The sequence below is a fragment of the Pleurodeles waltl genome, chromosome 7, assembly GCF_031143425.1.
Source record: "Pleurodeles waltl isolate 20211129_DDA chromosome 7, aPleWal1.hap1.20221129, whole genome shotgun sequence".
NCBI classification, from domain to species: domain Eukaryota; kingdom Metazoa; phylum Chordata; class Amphibia; order Caudata; family Salamandridae; genus Pleurodeles; species Pleurodeles waltl.
Genome location: NC_090446.1, coordinates 809,309,251 through 809,326,942, shown reverse-complemented (window position 1 = coordinate 809,326,942; position 17,692 = coordinate 809,309,251). Strand labels below are relative to the sequence as shown.

The 17,692-nt window shown below is 41.9% G+C and overlaps 1 protein-coding gene across 1 annotated transcript in view; it reads right to left on the bottom strand.

Moving 5' to 3' along the window:
- Nucleotides 1–17,692, bottom strand: part of SLIT3 (slit guidance ligand 3) — an 892,819-nt gene that overhangs the window by 228,281 nt on the left and 646,846 nt on the right. Inside the window, exon 9 of the mRNA XM_069199342.1 lies at nucleotides 7,395–7,536. Coding sequence (XP_069055443.1) covers nucleotides 7,395–7,536 — 142 coding nt within the window. The remainder of the gene's footprint in view (nucleotides 1–7,394; nucleotides 7,537–17,692) is intronic.

Here is a 17,692-nt window from a genome sequence, read left to right as displayed (position 1 = left end):
ATGGACGAAAAAAACAGAGCAATACAGCCTCACTACATTGCCTGGCTACTGTGATCTGCCTGTCAATGTCCTCCTGTTTACAAGGCATTGCTGCAACTTTCAGGGCACCTTGATGGACCAGGCAGGTGGCAGATACTTTTGTGGCAGCACTCCGGCACAACAGGGAACAGGGTGGATCCCAGAGCACCAGGGTCCACACCATGACGTGCCCGGGACTTAAAGCAGAGGAGAGAGCATCAATGCTTTCACTGTACAATAAGCTGAATATTAGAGGTGGGGCACTGAGCATGACCACATTACCGTGGAGCGCCAAGGAATAGTGGTGTCTAAGCAAGGACTAGGGCAGCTCTATGGCCGATCATGAAAAAGAGACAGCAGTAGAATGCATTGGGCCAGCACCATGGCACATAAAGGAATTAGAAGGGACAGCACCAAGATATACTTTCCAGTGGAGGTGAGCTAGAGGTCATTAGGGTATTCACTAACCAATAGGCAAATGAAGGTGCAGATGAAGACGACGTTCCTGGGGGGCATCCGAATTACACAGAATGTTACACCCCTGCCAAGGGCGACCTCAGAGCATATCACAAAAGAGATGATGCCTCGGAGCTCCATACCACAACAGTGGCACCTGAAGGAACGTGGCAGATATGGCAAGGCACTGAAGACAGCCATGGTGAGCAACCAATGATGCTCCTTTCTCCTTCATTGCAGACTGGCCTGGCATCATGGGCTTATATGTGCAGGTCAGTGGGGGAGCCCCTTTGTACATCATGGAATTGATTCACCTCCCAAATTTATTTATCCCAGGTTTATATTTAAAGTACACAAAATAGTGTGTTATAGAAGCACATTGCGCCTTCTAAATTGGGCAAATATAGATTACAATTGGGCACAATTTTAAACACGGGTTAGTGGTGTTCCCACTACTTTTGAGAAGACTACTGAAAGCTATGTATAAAGTGCCTTGTCTCTATCGGTTGATGGAAAGTTAAGAACTATCAACGACAATTTTATTAATACAAAAATGGTACTATATTGTCGCAAATCCCCAATACTGTAGATTGTATATATAGCGTAATATGTGGGAAATTGTGAATATTTGTTTTCTACTGAGCATATTTTTGTTTTTTCCCTTCACTTTTGTACTCATCACAACATTGAAATTGTTTAGTAATTACATTGCGTTCTCGATAATATGTTTTTGTTGATATTCTGATGCACACATCCTTTCTAGAGTGAAAACGTTTTGCAGGTTTGATGAAATACACAATTAGGTTGCCATGCATATGGAAAAAGCAGTTTATCTCTGTAATTAGAAGAAAATTGCAATCCATATTCCAAAAGCATTCCGAGCATTTCTAATTGCTTTCTTTTTCAGCGAAGTGATGTGTTTGGAAGAACAGTAATTAGATGCAAGAAAAAAAAATGCACATTTTACATAGAGTGACAACAAGTTTTAACCATGCACAACATTCAATACCGCTAGGCAACTTTGCTGTAAATTTAAAATAAGCTGCACTGGACACAATGGCAGACATAGTAGATTGGCCACAGGTCGAACCCAGTTTTTGTGGCATTTGAATGAAGTTAACATCTGTAAGCCTGGAAAAAAGGGACCCTGAAGGGCCGACATATTATAATGGGAGTGAATATTTGAATAATTTCTCAGGAACGAATTCCAAAAGAGAAACAATAAGTCACTTTTATTGTGCTTCATATCTGTTACTCTCTTCTAGAGAACCTTTCAAAGAAGTTTCGTTTTTCTAATCTATATTGGCTGTCAGTGATTTTACCACAACATCCAGACGTGCTAAGTTGCAGTGGTCGGCAACCATGACTCCAGCTCCCATAGAATAGCGCCTAGCCACTATTAAAGGGCCCTGCAGTTGGTGAAGGTGTCTGCTTTTGATGACTGAAGAACACAGCCAGTATAACGGGGCAGAAGTAATGCTTGCTTTTCAAAGGTAATATATTATTTGTGAACATTGAGTAAGCATTTGAAAACCCACTGTAATCGATCTCATCCTCACATCACAACTCACCTGATACTTGTTTTACACCCCGGTGAGGAGAGCACAAAAGAGGGGAGAGCTGAAAAATGGAAAGCTGCTATATCCTCTTTAGGGAAAGAATGACACTATTTTTCTTAAAGAGTAATGCCTAATTCTGCACGGAAGTGACAGCCATATTAATCTGAGCCATAGCTATCTCTTCCCCACCGCTGGGAGAAAAAAGCATGTGTAGAGCTGCTCACTAATGGGAACAGTTTGCAAGCAATTTTCGTGTTTCAACATCTCAGATGCTAAAGTGTAATAGTCTGTCAAGCCAAACAGCATCACCGACAAATCGCGGGTGTGGAAAGACAAAAGCGAGGCATCAGTACTGATAATGGCTGGCTGTCACAGAAAGGGGCTTCGGAAGGGGGCAGTTGTGCCCTTCTAAAGAGTATAGGTCCTCATTACATATAAAATACCTCCAGCAAAGTGAGCGGTATCTGCCCCGATCAGAGGAAGTACTGTTTGAGCCACCAGGGCTTTTGCTTCAGAGAGTATTATCATTTGGTGGTATCATGACCTGTGACACCGAAAGGTATCTGCATAGTGCAGTATGTGGTACCTAAGGCCTTCTCATTTGAGTTGAAGGATGTCCACTCAAGAACCTCCTCTTGGTGTAGGGTCTAAGGTCTCTTGGCAACTCGTGCTTGGCACAATCATCATCCAAGAGAGGAGCACAGAAGTCTTATCTAATGATGGATGTTTTTTCCCCTGTGTCCGACAGGTACCTAACACCAGTCTGACATCGGTAGCAGTGAATACTGGTTGATGGATTGGGGGTGCAGGAGGAAAAGCCACATGTAAATCCGGTTAAACCTAACAGATATATGATGCTGGCAGTGTGCAATGCCGCCTGCAAGAGGAATTCTTTGCTAGGGAGCTCTCCATCCATTAGGACAAAATATATGGTTCACCTACCAGTAGCAGGGGGTTCACACACTGGTAAGGGCACCCTTCTACAACATCTTTGTTCTAGGGCTCCAATTGACCAATGTCAGATTATTGACGTTTGCGGGGAATTTGGCTCAGGGTGCACAATTCCTTATCACAATTGATAAAATTAGGGCATAAACTATGGATAGCTTTTACAACATCCACACTTTTGAGATGCTAAACTTCATTAAAGGGGAGAGAATTTGTTCTCTACATGAGAAATTCTCACGTTTCAACATGTTTATACCACTCTAACCATCCCATCTCATAATAACCTTTTTTTGTAAAAGTACTGCTTGCGTTATTTGCCCTTTTAATAACCAAAAGAACACAAACGTCCTCTATGGAGGAAAAAAAATAAATTGTCTAAATATAAATCAATGAAACGTTTCTCTTCAAATTCGCATTTGTTACGTCACATTTCTCTAAGTAGCTCAGCGAGTACTGTCCTTATTCTCATTCTATGCAATGTTGATGGCTCTTCCAGTTGTAAAAAGATCAGGGCGTTTATTCTATAATATTAAATTGCAACCTCAGCATGATACATAGCACTTACCACTGAATATAGTACTTTCAGAACCACTTTCATTTGGCGTTTACGTGCTTGTAAAGGTTTTCTTGTGCTGCATGCATTCTTTTTTATACTCACTTGCAAACCCTCTGCTTAACGCACCAGTGCATATCTGCCCTCAAAGATTTAATGTATGTCCGTGTGCCATAGTGATTGGCCAGCAATGCTTAAACGTGTGTTTTCTATCCAGCTATGTAACTTGTTTGTTCTAGAGAATATATGTGAGTTCTCTGGACTCTATGAGTGACTCCTTCCTTTTCATTAGAACCCCTGTCATCAGAATATGAATTGCTTATTATATGTGGCATCAATCAAAGTAAACATTTTAAAGACAGAATAAAAAAAAAAAGTGGCGTTTGTTTATGGTTGGTGCATAGATTGGTAAATTTCAGGCATTTGTGTACCCTCCAGTTTAAGACATCAAACTTCAATGGCGGGTGCCTCAAACGATCCCATCTAACATGACTACTCTCTGTTCAATGAAATCTGCATCTGTGTCCTACCTTTCTTGCGGTCTGTGTACTATATCTATGGCATCTTCGATAATCCACTACACAATAAACCAGGTCGGTTCAAAACCAGCTAATATTGTGTCTTTCAGAAGCACTAAATGTGACCTCATGTTACGTTCCATACTCTCCATGATGTGAAGCCTTTCACATAAGCTGCTTTGGTAAAAAACATTCAACTTACGTGTTCTGAGTGGCTCACCACTCTCCTCACTTCCTGTTTACCTTTGTAAGTTGAAATTGCATATTATATGGTGCTTACAACTTCCTTACTATTACGCCACTTTCTGAGCATGGAAAGTGCTGATGCTAGAACTTCTAATATACATTTAGGTCTGAAGCATATTTGCTCTACACATAACATCTTAATTAGCTTTCCTTTTTATGATTCTGCCTGTGAACTGCTACAAACCTTTATCTCTTTAAACACTCACCATACTTATCACATCGAGCACGCTTCCCAAAATGTAGTTAATCCTTGCCTGCATAATTTATTATTCTTGCATAATATATGTAAAATATTTTATAATTATGTTTGATTTGAGAAAGTAGAATTTATAAGCAATAGATTCCTATAGAACACTAGATTTAATCAAGTGACTTCTAATTTATTTTTTATGTATTAGTTATTCCAAGGACTATTCCACAATAAAGTAGATCAATTTGCAGATACAGCTGTGGAATCTGTACCGCATTTTCTGAGTAAACCATATGTATATAAACAAATACTGCCTACATCCACGAGCCAACCACCAGCGGCCACAATCAATGCTAAACCTTCAGTGGGACAGGCACCTATATACAGTAGGATGTATCCTATAAGCTATCTAAGGCAAACAGTGGGTGAACACAGAAGCATAACAACAAAGAGGTCTATATGGTTAATAGCACTTAAGCTACAATGAAAGTGAGGCAACCATTTTGAAGTGGACATAGCGGAAGTTCAGCAGAATAGAAGCTGCCTTTAGTTTGATAGGATAATGCCAGTTTCAGATTACTGGCATGGGCATCATGCTATTTTAACAGTTTTTAAACGAAATTATGTTACGTTATTTTCAGCCAAAAAAAACCAATATTTTCAATACAAAAACTTACTTTAAGAATAATGAAGGCTATGATGTGGCAAAAAGTTTACTTGCTTCCACTATCTAAAACATTTAAAAAATAATTATAATAGCTACATATCAGTGTAATAATTAACAGATCCATTCTTGCTTTATTGAGAAATATTAGAGGTTTCCATTACACAAAATAGGTTGCATTATTTTTCCCCAAACTGTGTGTGAGTTTGTGGCATGCCTTCTTCCCTTTATTGACCGTGTAGCTGGTTGATCTTGCAATGACCATGACTAATCCGAGGCACCGGGAAAGGCATTTTCAGAAAGTGATTTTACCTTTAGCCAGTGAAATCAAGACAGATACCAATCTCTATGGGAACTCTAAGCATTTGTACAACCCTTTAAAGCATTTATTGTGCTCAAGGATTCTCAATGAAATGTGATTGACAGCTGAATTAAGCGTGCGTTACACAATGCAGTGTTTTGCTATGTATATTGGATTGCTAATGACGGGTTTTATGCAGATATTTCTGTTTTTCTCATTTCGGATAACTTATTTTGTTAAAGGGGAAGCATTCCTCTTGAGCACTCCTGGTACACATTAACCAACACACAATAAAACCACACAAACCATACATTTTCCTGGAATGGCATTCCATTTACAGTGAAATTCACTCCAAGTAGTAACATGTCACTCACTGATGTCCTGCACAAGAAACTAATTTTGGTTTATATATAAATTGATGAAAACCACAGAGTGACCGTGTGAAGCCTCGTTTTGAATATGGCTCTATTTCTGAAAAGCACTCCACTGCTTTCCTCTGGACCGGTTCCTGGCACAAGTGGTGAAAGGAATTCTTTCTTGCATAGGCTTCCCAACCGCCTGGAAAAATTCAGTTTTGGAATCGCTGCATCAAATGCGACCTTGTGTGGCTTTCAATATGTGTGTCATTATTGCCTGTGGTTGAAATATTCTAGAAACCATGAATCATGGATTCGAACCGAGAATCGATAATTGTGCATGCCTATGGGACACCCTCGCTGCGCCTTTTGGCCTTAGAAACCAATTTTTTTGTTTGAAAGCTCTATACTTTAATTGCATGGTAAATAAAAATAATGCCATGCACTGAGGACAATCAGCGCCAAATCGTCAGTGCATTCATAGATATGAGTATCGGCCAGACGCCATTTAAACAGTAGAAATATGAGGGTGAACCATTGAGCCATCGAGGGTGTGGACTTTTGTTTCCAGGTTAATGCTATCAACTGTCTGGCCACATGTAGCATAAAACTAATGAGTGCCCATTGAACCTTTGTCATTGCTTTCAGGTTTGGGGGCCGAAGACCAAGGATTACTGTGTGGTATGTTGCGGGAAGGAGGTATCCCTTCGTAGCTTTTATAGAAACCTATTTTTATAGGGATGGTACTTCAATATACTTGTGAAAAGGATGTCCTTAACATTATCAGAATGTTCTCTCATATGAAGCACTTCTTAATAAAAGAATAGTTGGCTTCTGGTTTCTTCTGATTTCTGCTTCCATAACGCTGAAAGTAAACTGTCTATGGGCCTGAAGTCTTGCTCTGCCCCAGCTCATCAAGGAGAAAGGGCTGGACGACCAACTCCTAAATATGCCAACAAACCCCGAGGAAGCAAAATCCTCGCATCACAACTGCTAAAATATTGTTACTTTAAAAAGGTATTTTCTTAAAATGTGTGCTACTTTCAGTGGTATACACTTCAACCACATAGTGTGCTTTCTGTGTCATAGATAACTAGCCCTGGTCTTGCTAACGTAATGAGTACATTAGCTTAACCCTGACTCAATGCTCAAGTGCCAGTACAGGCAACAATGTCAGCCGCATGAAGCACATGTATGTTAGCACATTATTGAGGGCAGACAGTGTGGCCACCACTCTTTCCAGTTTAATTGTGGATGGCAACATTTTCTTGGTTCGAGCAAATACTAGACACTGCACAATTTCCTCACATTATATTTCATCCAACATGGAGAACGAAACCAGTGCTATCAGAAATTAAATACAACTGTGATTTTCTCTGCTGGATGTACCTCAGTGTGATGATTTCCAGTATTTTGCAGTTGGCTAAATTAGTGTACACATCATTCGTTTACTTCAGGCTCTATAAACTTAACTGGTTGCAGGTCTTGACAGAGAAACATTTAACGCTTTCTACGAGAGGCTGTGGATTAAAAGGGATTGGTCATGTCCCAATGAAGACACGTGCGGAGCAGAATCTTCACTTACATCTCCACAATGCCCTCTGGTAGATTGGCGGGGATGTCAGTCAGGCCCTTCCCGCGACAGTCCACAATGTTGTTGCTGCAGGCACAGGAAGGAGGACAGCTGACTGCGTTGGCGTTGCAGAGCTGAGCCTCCGAGTGACTTCCTGTGAAAGTAAAGAAGATTCTGGTTAGTACAAAAAAGGCAGGCACACAGTGGTGATCAGATATATATTTATGTACATCGAGAACCATGCAGACCACTAGGGGAAATCAGAGATTCAGATAGGACAATACCTCCAATTGGTTGGTTGGATTTGGGGACATTTCCTCGAAAGTTAAAGTGTAAGAAAAAGCTTGAGCACACAGCCAATCCTAAGTTCACAATTCCTGATAAGTAAATGTGTCTGCCCTATCACTACCATACATAAGACATTCTCTCCAATAGGGAAAACCCACAACAGTCCACAGTACATTTGGCTTATTTCGAGAATGGGTGACTATCATAGCCAGAGTGTAGGACGGGCCAAAGCACAACTAGTGATTAGAAAAGAAACAAAACAAAGTATATTTAATCATTTTCTATTTATTAAGGAGTGTTATAAACCATTGCGTGTCACCTTTTAGTTACTTCAGAGCTGGCAAGAATAGAAATCCAGCCTAATGGATGAAAAAAGAAGGTAGACTGCAACCGGAATGGGGCAAGCAATTGTATCTGCTATTCTCCCATTGCAACCTCTGTTCTCTACTGAACTTAGTTGAAGTCAAATGCAAGAGTTTATTTCTTAGGCGTTTCTCGAAGCTCACATATAATCTCTAAAGCTGGGCTTCGGGGCAATGTAGAATGCTGGTCTTTCCACCTCTGTTGTACTGCCTCACCGTCCATCCATCCTACAACTGATTGGTCAATCGGATGGGCAGCGTTTGAGCAAACAACTTTGAACCCAGAACATTTTCAGAGATTTTTTTCCATCATTTTTTAAAATCATATTTACGAAAACATTCTCTAACAGTAAACTTCACTCATTTTATATACTGTTTTTCTTGTTAACGTGAATGCACAGGCACACCCTTAATAAACGCAAGATCGCATTTAAATACCAAACTTACAAACTTACAAACCTACAACCTTTTACAAAATGGCAACTCGCCCATCCACCTTAAGAATAAAATCAGCCTTATGAAGCCATAACTGCAATCCTTTACAAGGATGATCCTACCTGTAGAGGAAACTGTTACACTGAAGTGGACTGTTAATTTGTATTTCTGTACCAAAGGCATACATCGGGTATTTACTAAGCAAGCTATGAAAACAGAACAACTCCAATCAAACCCTTGCAGCACAATAATTCCATCTCTACACTTGCTTAAAAAATGCAAGCAATGGTGGAAAATTAAATGACAAACAAATCACATACTGCCTAAATACTCCAGGGATCCTGCCCTATACATGAATATTGCCATAGCTAAAGTAAAATCTATTCCTAGAACTTATACTGATTTATATAATAATCTGATGGTGTAAAACCATAACTCTGGATTTAGGACTTGATTTAGTGTGGGATATTTAGTACCTGATTTGTGGCAAAAGGGATCAATCTTGAGAAGAACTTGACATGCAATGTCAATCAATCAATCAGAGGGGTCTTGTAGAGCAAAAGCCTGCCACCCCGGGGGATCTCCAGGTGCTGGTGTGATGCTGTGGGTCTTGCATGGTTGGTGGTAGTGGTCCAAGAGCCAGGTCTTGAGCTGTTTTCTGGCAGATGCGGGACATAGGCCTGGGCATGGTGGCAGAACAAAGTTTTCTGGTCGGTCGGTAGAATGTGAGGCGGTTGTTGATGTAGGTGGTTCTGGCGTTGTGTAGGGCCTTGTAGGCATATGTGAGGAATTTGAAGAGGCATCTGTGCTGTATGGGGAGCCAGTGGAGGGCCCTGAGGTGAGGAGTGATGTGGGTTCTTCTGGGGAGGTCAAGAATGAGTCTTGTTGTGGCATTCTGGACAGCCTGGAGGTGGTTCAAGAGCTGCTTCATGGTTCCAGTATAGAGTCCGTTGCCGTAATCAAGGTGACTGAGATGAGGGCCTGGGTAACTACTTTCCTGGTGAAGATGGGTATCCCTCAGAAAATCTTGTGGAGCATGTGGAGAATATGGAAGCAGGCAGAGGAGACAGCGTTCATCTGTTGCTTCATGGTCGGTTGGGTGTTAAGGATGATCCTGAGGTTGTGTGCATGGCTGGAGGGCGTGGGTGGGGGACCAAGGACGGCCAGCCACCATGAGTCATCCCAGGGGGATGGCTTGTTTCTGAGGATGAGGATCTCTGTTCTGCCTGAGTTTAGCTTGAGGCAGTTGATCCCCATCCAGGCAGCGATGTTGGTCATAGTGTTTTGGAAGTTGGTTTGTGTGGTGTGGCATCGTCTGTGAAGGAGAGGACTAGCTGGGTGTTGTCGGCATAGGAGACGATGTTGAGTCTATAGGTGCATGCTATGTGAGCTAGAGGAGCCATGAAGACATTATAGAGGGTGGGGCTGAAGTAGGAGCCTTGGGGAACACCACAGATGTCTATGGGGGAAGAGATGAAGGGCGGAGGAGGATCCTCTGTGTTCAGCCAGTGAGCAATGAAGAGATCCAGTTGAGTGCGTTGCCTTGGATGCTGATGCTGTAGAGTCTGGTGATAACAGTATGACTGGAGGTGGTTTTGAATGCTGCAGATGGGTCAAGAGTATGAGGTCTGCTGTTCCCCTGAAGTCGAGGAGGTGTCTGATGTCATCGGTTGCTACGATCAGGGTGGTCTCGGTGCTGAGGTTTGGCTGGAAGCCAGATTGGGATTGGTCGAGCAAGTTTTTGTGTTTGAGGTAGTCCGTGAGCTGGTGGTTGATGTTTTTTTTCCAGGACTTTGGCCTGGAAATGGGAATGGGAGGAGCAAGGTGGGGCTTATTGGGATCAGATGAGGGGCTTGACATCAGCGTGTTTCCAGGCGTCGGAGACGGAGGCTGTGGCGATGAAGGTGTTGAGTTCATGATGGTGATGGTGTCTTCAGTAGAGAGCTGCTTCCATTCGGTGATCCGGTGGGGTGGTTTTAGGGTATAGGGGAGTTTGAAGTTGGTGGGTTGGGGATTGAAATTGCTCTAGATGTTGGAGATCTTGTGCTGGAAGGAGTCTGATAGCTTGTCGCAGACGGGAGTCCCATTGAGGCGTTGTGCAATTGATCGATGATCAAGTGTACAATGTTGTGGTCGGCCCATGTTACCCCAGTGGTGTGGGAAAATTTGGCCCTGTCACTCATGGATAAGATGGGGTCCTGTGTGTGTCCTGCACTGTGGGTGGGGGCAGTGACTAGCTTAGAGAGGCTGATGATGCTCATGTTTTCAAGGAGTGAGGTGGAACTGTCATTGTTCAGGTCTTCTAGGTGGAAGTTTAGGTCCTCCAGGAAGATGTAGCAGTTAGAGTCTATTGCCAGGGGGGCAGCGAAGTCTTGAATGAAGTTGCAGAAGTGGAGCCGTTTCCCTGAGGGTCTGTAGGTGAGGGTTCCTCCGATGATGGTATTGGTGTCAGGTTTGATGTGGAAGTTTAGGTATTCCATGATTAGTGCTGTGTCGTCGCCGAGGTGGTGCAATGGAGGGAGTCCTTGTGGATGATGACGATGCCTCTGCACTGTCTATTGGGGCGGTCGCTTGTGATCATTTTGTATCCGGGGGAAGGGGATGCAGTGGCAATGTCTGGTGCAGATGCGGGGTGAGCCAGGTTTCTGTGATGAACATTATGTTGGGAGCAAGGGTGGCGATGGTGTCCCAGATTTCTATAGCATGCTTGCAGAGGGATCAGATGTTGAGTAGAGAGCATTGGAGTTGTAGTTTGTGGTCGGGAGTCTGCTATGTGGGGATTGTGATGGTTCCTTTGTCGCATGAGAAGCGGCAGTTGTGGCAAAGAAGGGGTCTTCAGTGAACAGAGGCCTTGCTGCAGTTGGTGTTCTGGGTCTTTGGCAAGAGGTTTCAGATTTTGTCAGAGGTGTACCACTGTTGGGCTGCAGAGCCAGGGGTTCTGGTGATGGGTGTGGTCCAGGTGGGGATGGGTGCCGACAGGCTAGCGCAAGCGACCGCCATTAAGTAGGTCCTGGGGAGGGCAATGCGCAGTGGGAGGAAGGTGGGAGAAGGGCACAGTAGGGGAAAAATGGCAGAAAAAAGGTGGTGTGGCCAGGGGCACTTCTAGGCAAACAATAACAAGACAAACAGAACCAAACATGAGGGACAAACAATAGGAGGAGAATACAGGGATAGGCAATACAAGCAAGCAATACAAGAACAATACCAGGACAAGCAATACAGGAGACAGGACAACCGGAACAGCGATACAACAATATGCTCTGTGACACTTTCATGCTGGTTGTGGATTTTCTTCCAGATGTAGTATTTTCCCCTGAAACTGGGGGATTATGTGCATAGCAGCAGTAAGAGCAGTAATATGCTAAAGTGCCTATTTTTGGATCTTTCAATAATTGCGACATTTTTGCCTGGAACTATTTCCCACTTTTTCCAAACACAATTTTACTTCCCATATAATTTCCTTATGGTTCAACTATTGTAACTGAAAATAAAAATATTCACTTTTCCAAAGTAGTTCTATAGGCATTTAAAATGTAGCCAACGACTCTGAAATATTTGATTTTTATTAAAGAGAAACATTTCAAAACTATGGCACACAACCTTGTAGACAGTGTGAGTTAGAATACTTTAACTGAGTGTGGTAATGGCTATTAATTATAATGAGTCACTACATAGAACTCCTATCTCTGCCTATTACAGCAGTGTACTTCACTAGGGAAACTGTAAACATCACAAGATCATTTACCCTCAATATGGTCTCTACATTGGGAAAAACGGAAAATAGCCTTTTTGTTGCTTACATGACGTCCCCAACAACTACTAACAGCAATGGGAGGTCTCACAGTCATAGTGGCTCCACAAGGGAAAAATACAACAAATCTCTTAGTTCAATCGTTTTATCCAGAAATGATTTGATTTTGAGATTCAGATTGTCTTTTCACAAGCTACACAGGCTAGAAGGCTGCTGCTAGCTGGCCCAGTGTATACAGAAGTGAGATATCTCTGATCAGAAGACAAGAGAGCGACTGCACAGCCAGGTCTCCTGGCTGAGAAATGTCAGCTGGTCTTCTGGGAGATGGTGTCTGTCGGCTTGAACCGCCATTCTCTTAAAGAGACAGTGCCCAGTGGTTACACCTTTCGTGATCAGTCAATATTCCATGGACAGGTTGTGACAGAAAATCCGGAAAGCCGCACATCCCCGAGAGTGACTTATTTTTTTCAGTCCTGTGGTTGCTGAATTAAGACGAGAGGGACCCTCCCCACTTTAGCTACTTCAGTGTGAAGCGTCGGGGCAAGAGCAGAATCACTTTAAAATGTTCTTCTGTTAGAATCCCCAGAGTACATATTCTTCATCACCTTGTTTTCGGTACAATATAACCCAAACGAAACCTCAATTTATTCATTTAGTAAGGCAGCAGTAATGTTTTTGTTATGAAATTTATTGAGCTCGAGAGATCTCTCTTCCACATCGCCCACGTTCCTGTGAAGTTATTGATCACTGAGAAATTAAGAAAGCCCATTTCTCAACTAAAAGCCACGATCGGAAAATCCGCACTTGTCTCAACACATATTGTTTGCAACAGATGTATTGATGTTATTGCAGTTAAACCAGCCACGGTGTCATCATCGTGCGAAAACAGCTAAAAGTGCATTTAACTGAGATATGAACAAATCTGTTCTTAGTTGGGAGGGATTTCGGTGTAAAGTCGAGGCCTCGTGAGTGCTGTTTATTCTTTCAGTAAAGCCCTCGTTCGCTACCGCTTTTAAGAGTGAAATGTGTTTCTTTCAAAACAGGTATCTATGGCGGGACAATACCTAGCGGTGCAACAGCTATTCATATACTGTTTTATGCACCCCTGGGCACTTTGGAATTACAGAAGGGGCTGTAGATGTTTGTGTGATCAATTCTGTAATAATAATTGCATGGGCATAACATTGTGCACCCGCTTAATCGCAAGGAAGGCCCCGTGTTTCCACACCATATGACAGACTTGATTACAAGAGCAAAGAGACTGCTGGGAGCAGTGGCGTAAGGGAGCTTGCCCCCCCCCCCCCCCGCCCCCTTCAAAGCACATGGAGGAGGCCCCCTCCGGACCCAGTAAGGAGCACTAAGGCTGAGGGCCTGCCGGCTGTGCAGCTCGACCCTCCTGGAGCTCGCCCCCTCCGCACCACAAGGGCTGGGGGGGCTGATGTTATGCCACTGGCTGGGGGGCACACTGATTCTTAGAAACATGAAACAGTGCACAGCCAGCGCACCCCTCTGGGCACTCTATAGGAGGGTGACACAAGGATCTCAGAAACCCTTAAACATCTCCTTATGGGAGACTGCGCTTGTCTACAGGGGACACTGCCCCCCTCAGAGATGGGCTGGTAGTTTCAAAAAGCTGGTGTTTCTTTCAACGCTGCACTGTGCCAGTCTAAGCTCGAGTATGCCCCACATTATGAACATCACATTTTGCACGTGATGTGGAGCATGTCTGCTTCAGACGCACCCAACCGAGGGTGTGTCTGGGACAGACAGGGACAGAGCACCATTTTGCATAATATGGTCCTTCAGACTTTAAACTGATCGGACACTTTCGCAAGAGTAACATGTCACATAGGAGGTTTCCTTCTTAAACAGCTGAAAAGAAACGCATTTTTTGCGGCTCGGATCTCAAATGCTAGTATCGAAAGTCAAGCTCCCCCACATCTATTAGCCCAATGCATGCTCTTTACAATTCTACTTTAGGGACAGTTTTCCTGTCTTCTCTAGGGAGGGTTAAGGTGCTGCATTTCTAAAGAATTTCTTTAGGGGGGGCACCATGTCATTGAAATATTTCCCAGCTTATCCCAGAAAAATGAATTCCTGACTGTAAATGAGGAAAATTATTGTCTTGAGCCTTCTTATAACATATTCGTTTTTTTATTTAGACGTGCAATAACAGATGTATGTGAATACGATTGGACTAAACTGAGGATTGTGTAGCAAGTTTGAAAAGAACTAGCCCCAGCCGACAATCATATACTCTGTAACCTTCAATTACTGCACCTTATTTAAAGACCTCTGAATTACCTTTTTTACTAGTCTGAAAAATGGAATGCCTTTCTGATTGAATTTACAGTCATCCATAAAAGAACAACACGTTAACTTTCTAAACATCTGGGCTTAAGAGAAATGTCCATTTGTCGGAATCTATATTTAATATTATTTCTTGGTTTAGAAATTAATGATTTAACATTTAAAGGCCCAATTTATGTGCTGTCAAGAGTTAAGTTTGAAGGTCAAAAGGACAACAAAAAGATGAAGATGAGTCAGGCTCTATATTCAGAGGCAGCTGCTGGTTCGTGAGGCATGTGTTGCAGTCTGCAAGATATGATGAGATCAGTTGTGAATGTGCAATTTGCACAGGTGTCAGCGGAACATGGTTGTGTGAACATCGGATTAGATTTATTCTCTGATTCAGTCATGATTTCTCCAAATGAGCATGGAAACGTTCAATTTTGAAATTGGCTGGCAGGAATGTATTGTAAGTCATTATAATGAAAGGGCCACAAGGCTTCCATCGCTGATAACAAATCCGCAAATTAAACTTATTTCATAACAAAAAAAATATTATGTCTACTAGGCCGTTTTTGCTAAACAGACATAATTGAAATAACCCCTTTTTAGTAAAATTCCCCAAGTAGATATAATCAATAGGGATAATCACTAGCAGACATACCATCTTAATGTGTTTGCACTAAAATGTTATGTTCCGCGTCAAGTCCATTTGGACTTTTTCTTTTAGCAATTATTAAGTTGTTTAGTTTGCTATATGGGATTTTAATCATTTATATTCTTGTCTACACATCATATTTGAAGAGAACTAACCACTTAAAATGAAGCTACTACATTGGTACTATCACTGTACCACGAGGTACGAGGCAATGATGTGCACGTTTCGAGGTAAATATTTGACTATGTGGTTCTCATAGGCATTCATCATTCATAAGAAAATCATATCTAAAAGCTAATTTATTTTAAAATATATTGGTAAATAAACTATTTAAAAAATATATTTTGAAAAAAATAATTATTGTTCTATCCATATGGAAATGAATATCTGAATAAAAGCTGTAGGGGGGGGGGAAGAGACAGGGGTAAAAAGAATGACCTTAGGGTTCAGCTCTTTCAAAACAGTGCCTCACATCAGTTATAGGTAGGCCTTTACTCAAAAAAATTTAATCTCTTGAAAATGTGTAAGCTACGTACCACTGCTTATATTTGCTTAAAGTTTTATTGACATCTGGCTAATTTTGTTGTCCACCTCTGTTATTCTCTCTCAGGCTCAAACTTTTTGTAGATGCATGGGTGGCCATATTAGAATGTTTTTTTTTTTTCAAAGTATACCAAAAAGGACTTTCAGGATGGCCTTTATCAATGAGGAAGCATGTGCATGAACAGACGGCCATTATGCAACTATTTTTACTATACTTTCTCAATAACCATTCCAAAATGATCACCATGCTTGAGGGCACATTCACAAGGGTGCACAGAAGAATAGCAGCCATCTTGTAAGTATTTTTATTGAAGCAAAAAATACAAATTCCAAGATGGCCACTCTGTAGGTTGCAGAAGTGTTTCGGCCATCCTGGAAGGATTTTTCTTAAAGGATAAGAAACAACATTCTCAGATGTAGCTCAGATTGTTTTCAAACTATAACACATTTTTTTAAAAGAAAGTCACTGGTGCATGCAGATAAGCCCCCATGCACGGCAGCTATATTCAAAGTACTTTACAATTAATTTGCATTTGGAGATAGTCACCAGACATTTTTATAATTACAAAATAAAACATGCTTGGCATGCAGCACTGTGACCAGTGCAGTTTGCAGTTGACAGTACTCAAAAAAATAAAGTAATTAAGTAAATAAATAAAACAGAAAGCAGAAACGGGGTGTAAACTGTAGAGAAACTGTTGTGGAAATGGGCCAGAGAGCATGTCACCAGCCAAGCAAAAGATAGATAACCTACGGAAGGAGGCTACCAAGGTCAGCAATCTAAGACGTTATGGCAGTATCCAAGCCAGAAGTCACCAAAATCAAGGCAACATTTAAGTCAAAAACTGCAGAAACTGCAGGCCTCCCGAAACAGAAATTTTGTGCAGAAAATCCATAAATAATCCTGAAATCATCAATAATAAGAAACCATTTGAGAGAAGTCTTAGAATGCAGGTTTTCTGCGCAATGTGAAACTATAGTTGTCGTTGCATTATTTCATCCATTAATTACAGGGCAACACACCAATCTGAAATCATAGAAATGAGTGTTTCTCAAGCTAATCTGAATTAGATGAGGATAGATGGCGAGACAGAACAATTTAGGCTGCCTTAAAATTTGACGGACGATGCTATCAGGGTAGGATGGGCGACAGATGAGAGTAGCAGACGTTTGCTGTACAATACATGGAATGTGGGTTACAGCAGGTTCTTCGCAAGGCATGACAGCCGACAGATACAAAGCACCACTGAAAAATGCTAGAATAATTAGGAGAAGGATTCTTCAGAGAGGCTTTTTTTTTATAAGATGAAACTTAAGAGTAAACCTGGCTATGCAAACTAGCTGTTAAAGTGAAACACACCGAGCAAACATTTACAAATTACTTATTATTAAATGTATTTTCTTCTCGACTCCAAAAATACTACATATTTGTGATAGGAAATACAATGTACTTGTGTGGGAAAAGGTCGCCATTCTGTTGCACAGCAAACGCGTTTCTTTCTTGTCTCTCTTAGGCTTGTACAGCATGACTGTGATGAACTTCATGCGCATGTTGAAAACCTGAGACACTAAGGCCCAGATTTAAGAGGGCCTAGCGCCTTATTGTGCCACATTAGCATAATTTTATATGACGCTAACGTGGCCCAACGAGGCCAAATTCGCCATCCCATATTTACAAAGTGGTGCAATTCATTAATTGCACCACCTTGTAACCCCTTGCACCACATTATGCCTTCATTAGGCATAATGTATGTAAGGGGGCATTCCAACATTGGGGGACTGTAAAAATTGTGCAGTGGAATCTTAGAGACCATTGTTTTCAATGGGCCCCTATGTACTATGCAGGATTAGCGGCAAAATGTTGGCACTAATTCTGCACAGTACATCAATTGCGTCAAAGATTTTGACGCTATTGCCGCTAACCTGCACCATGGTGCGCCGTAATTTAAATATGGCGCACACATGGTGGAGGTGGGGGGGGGTA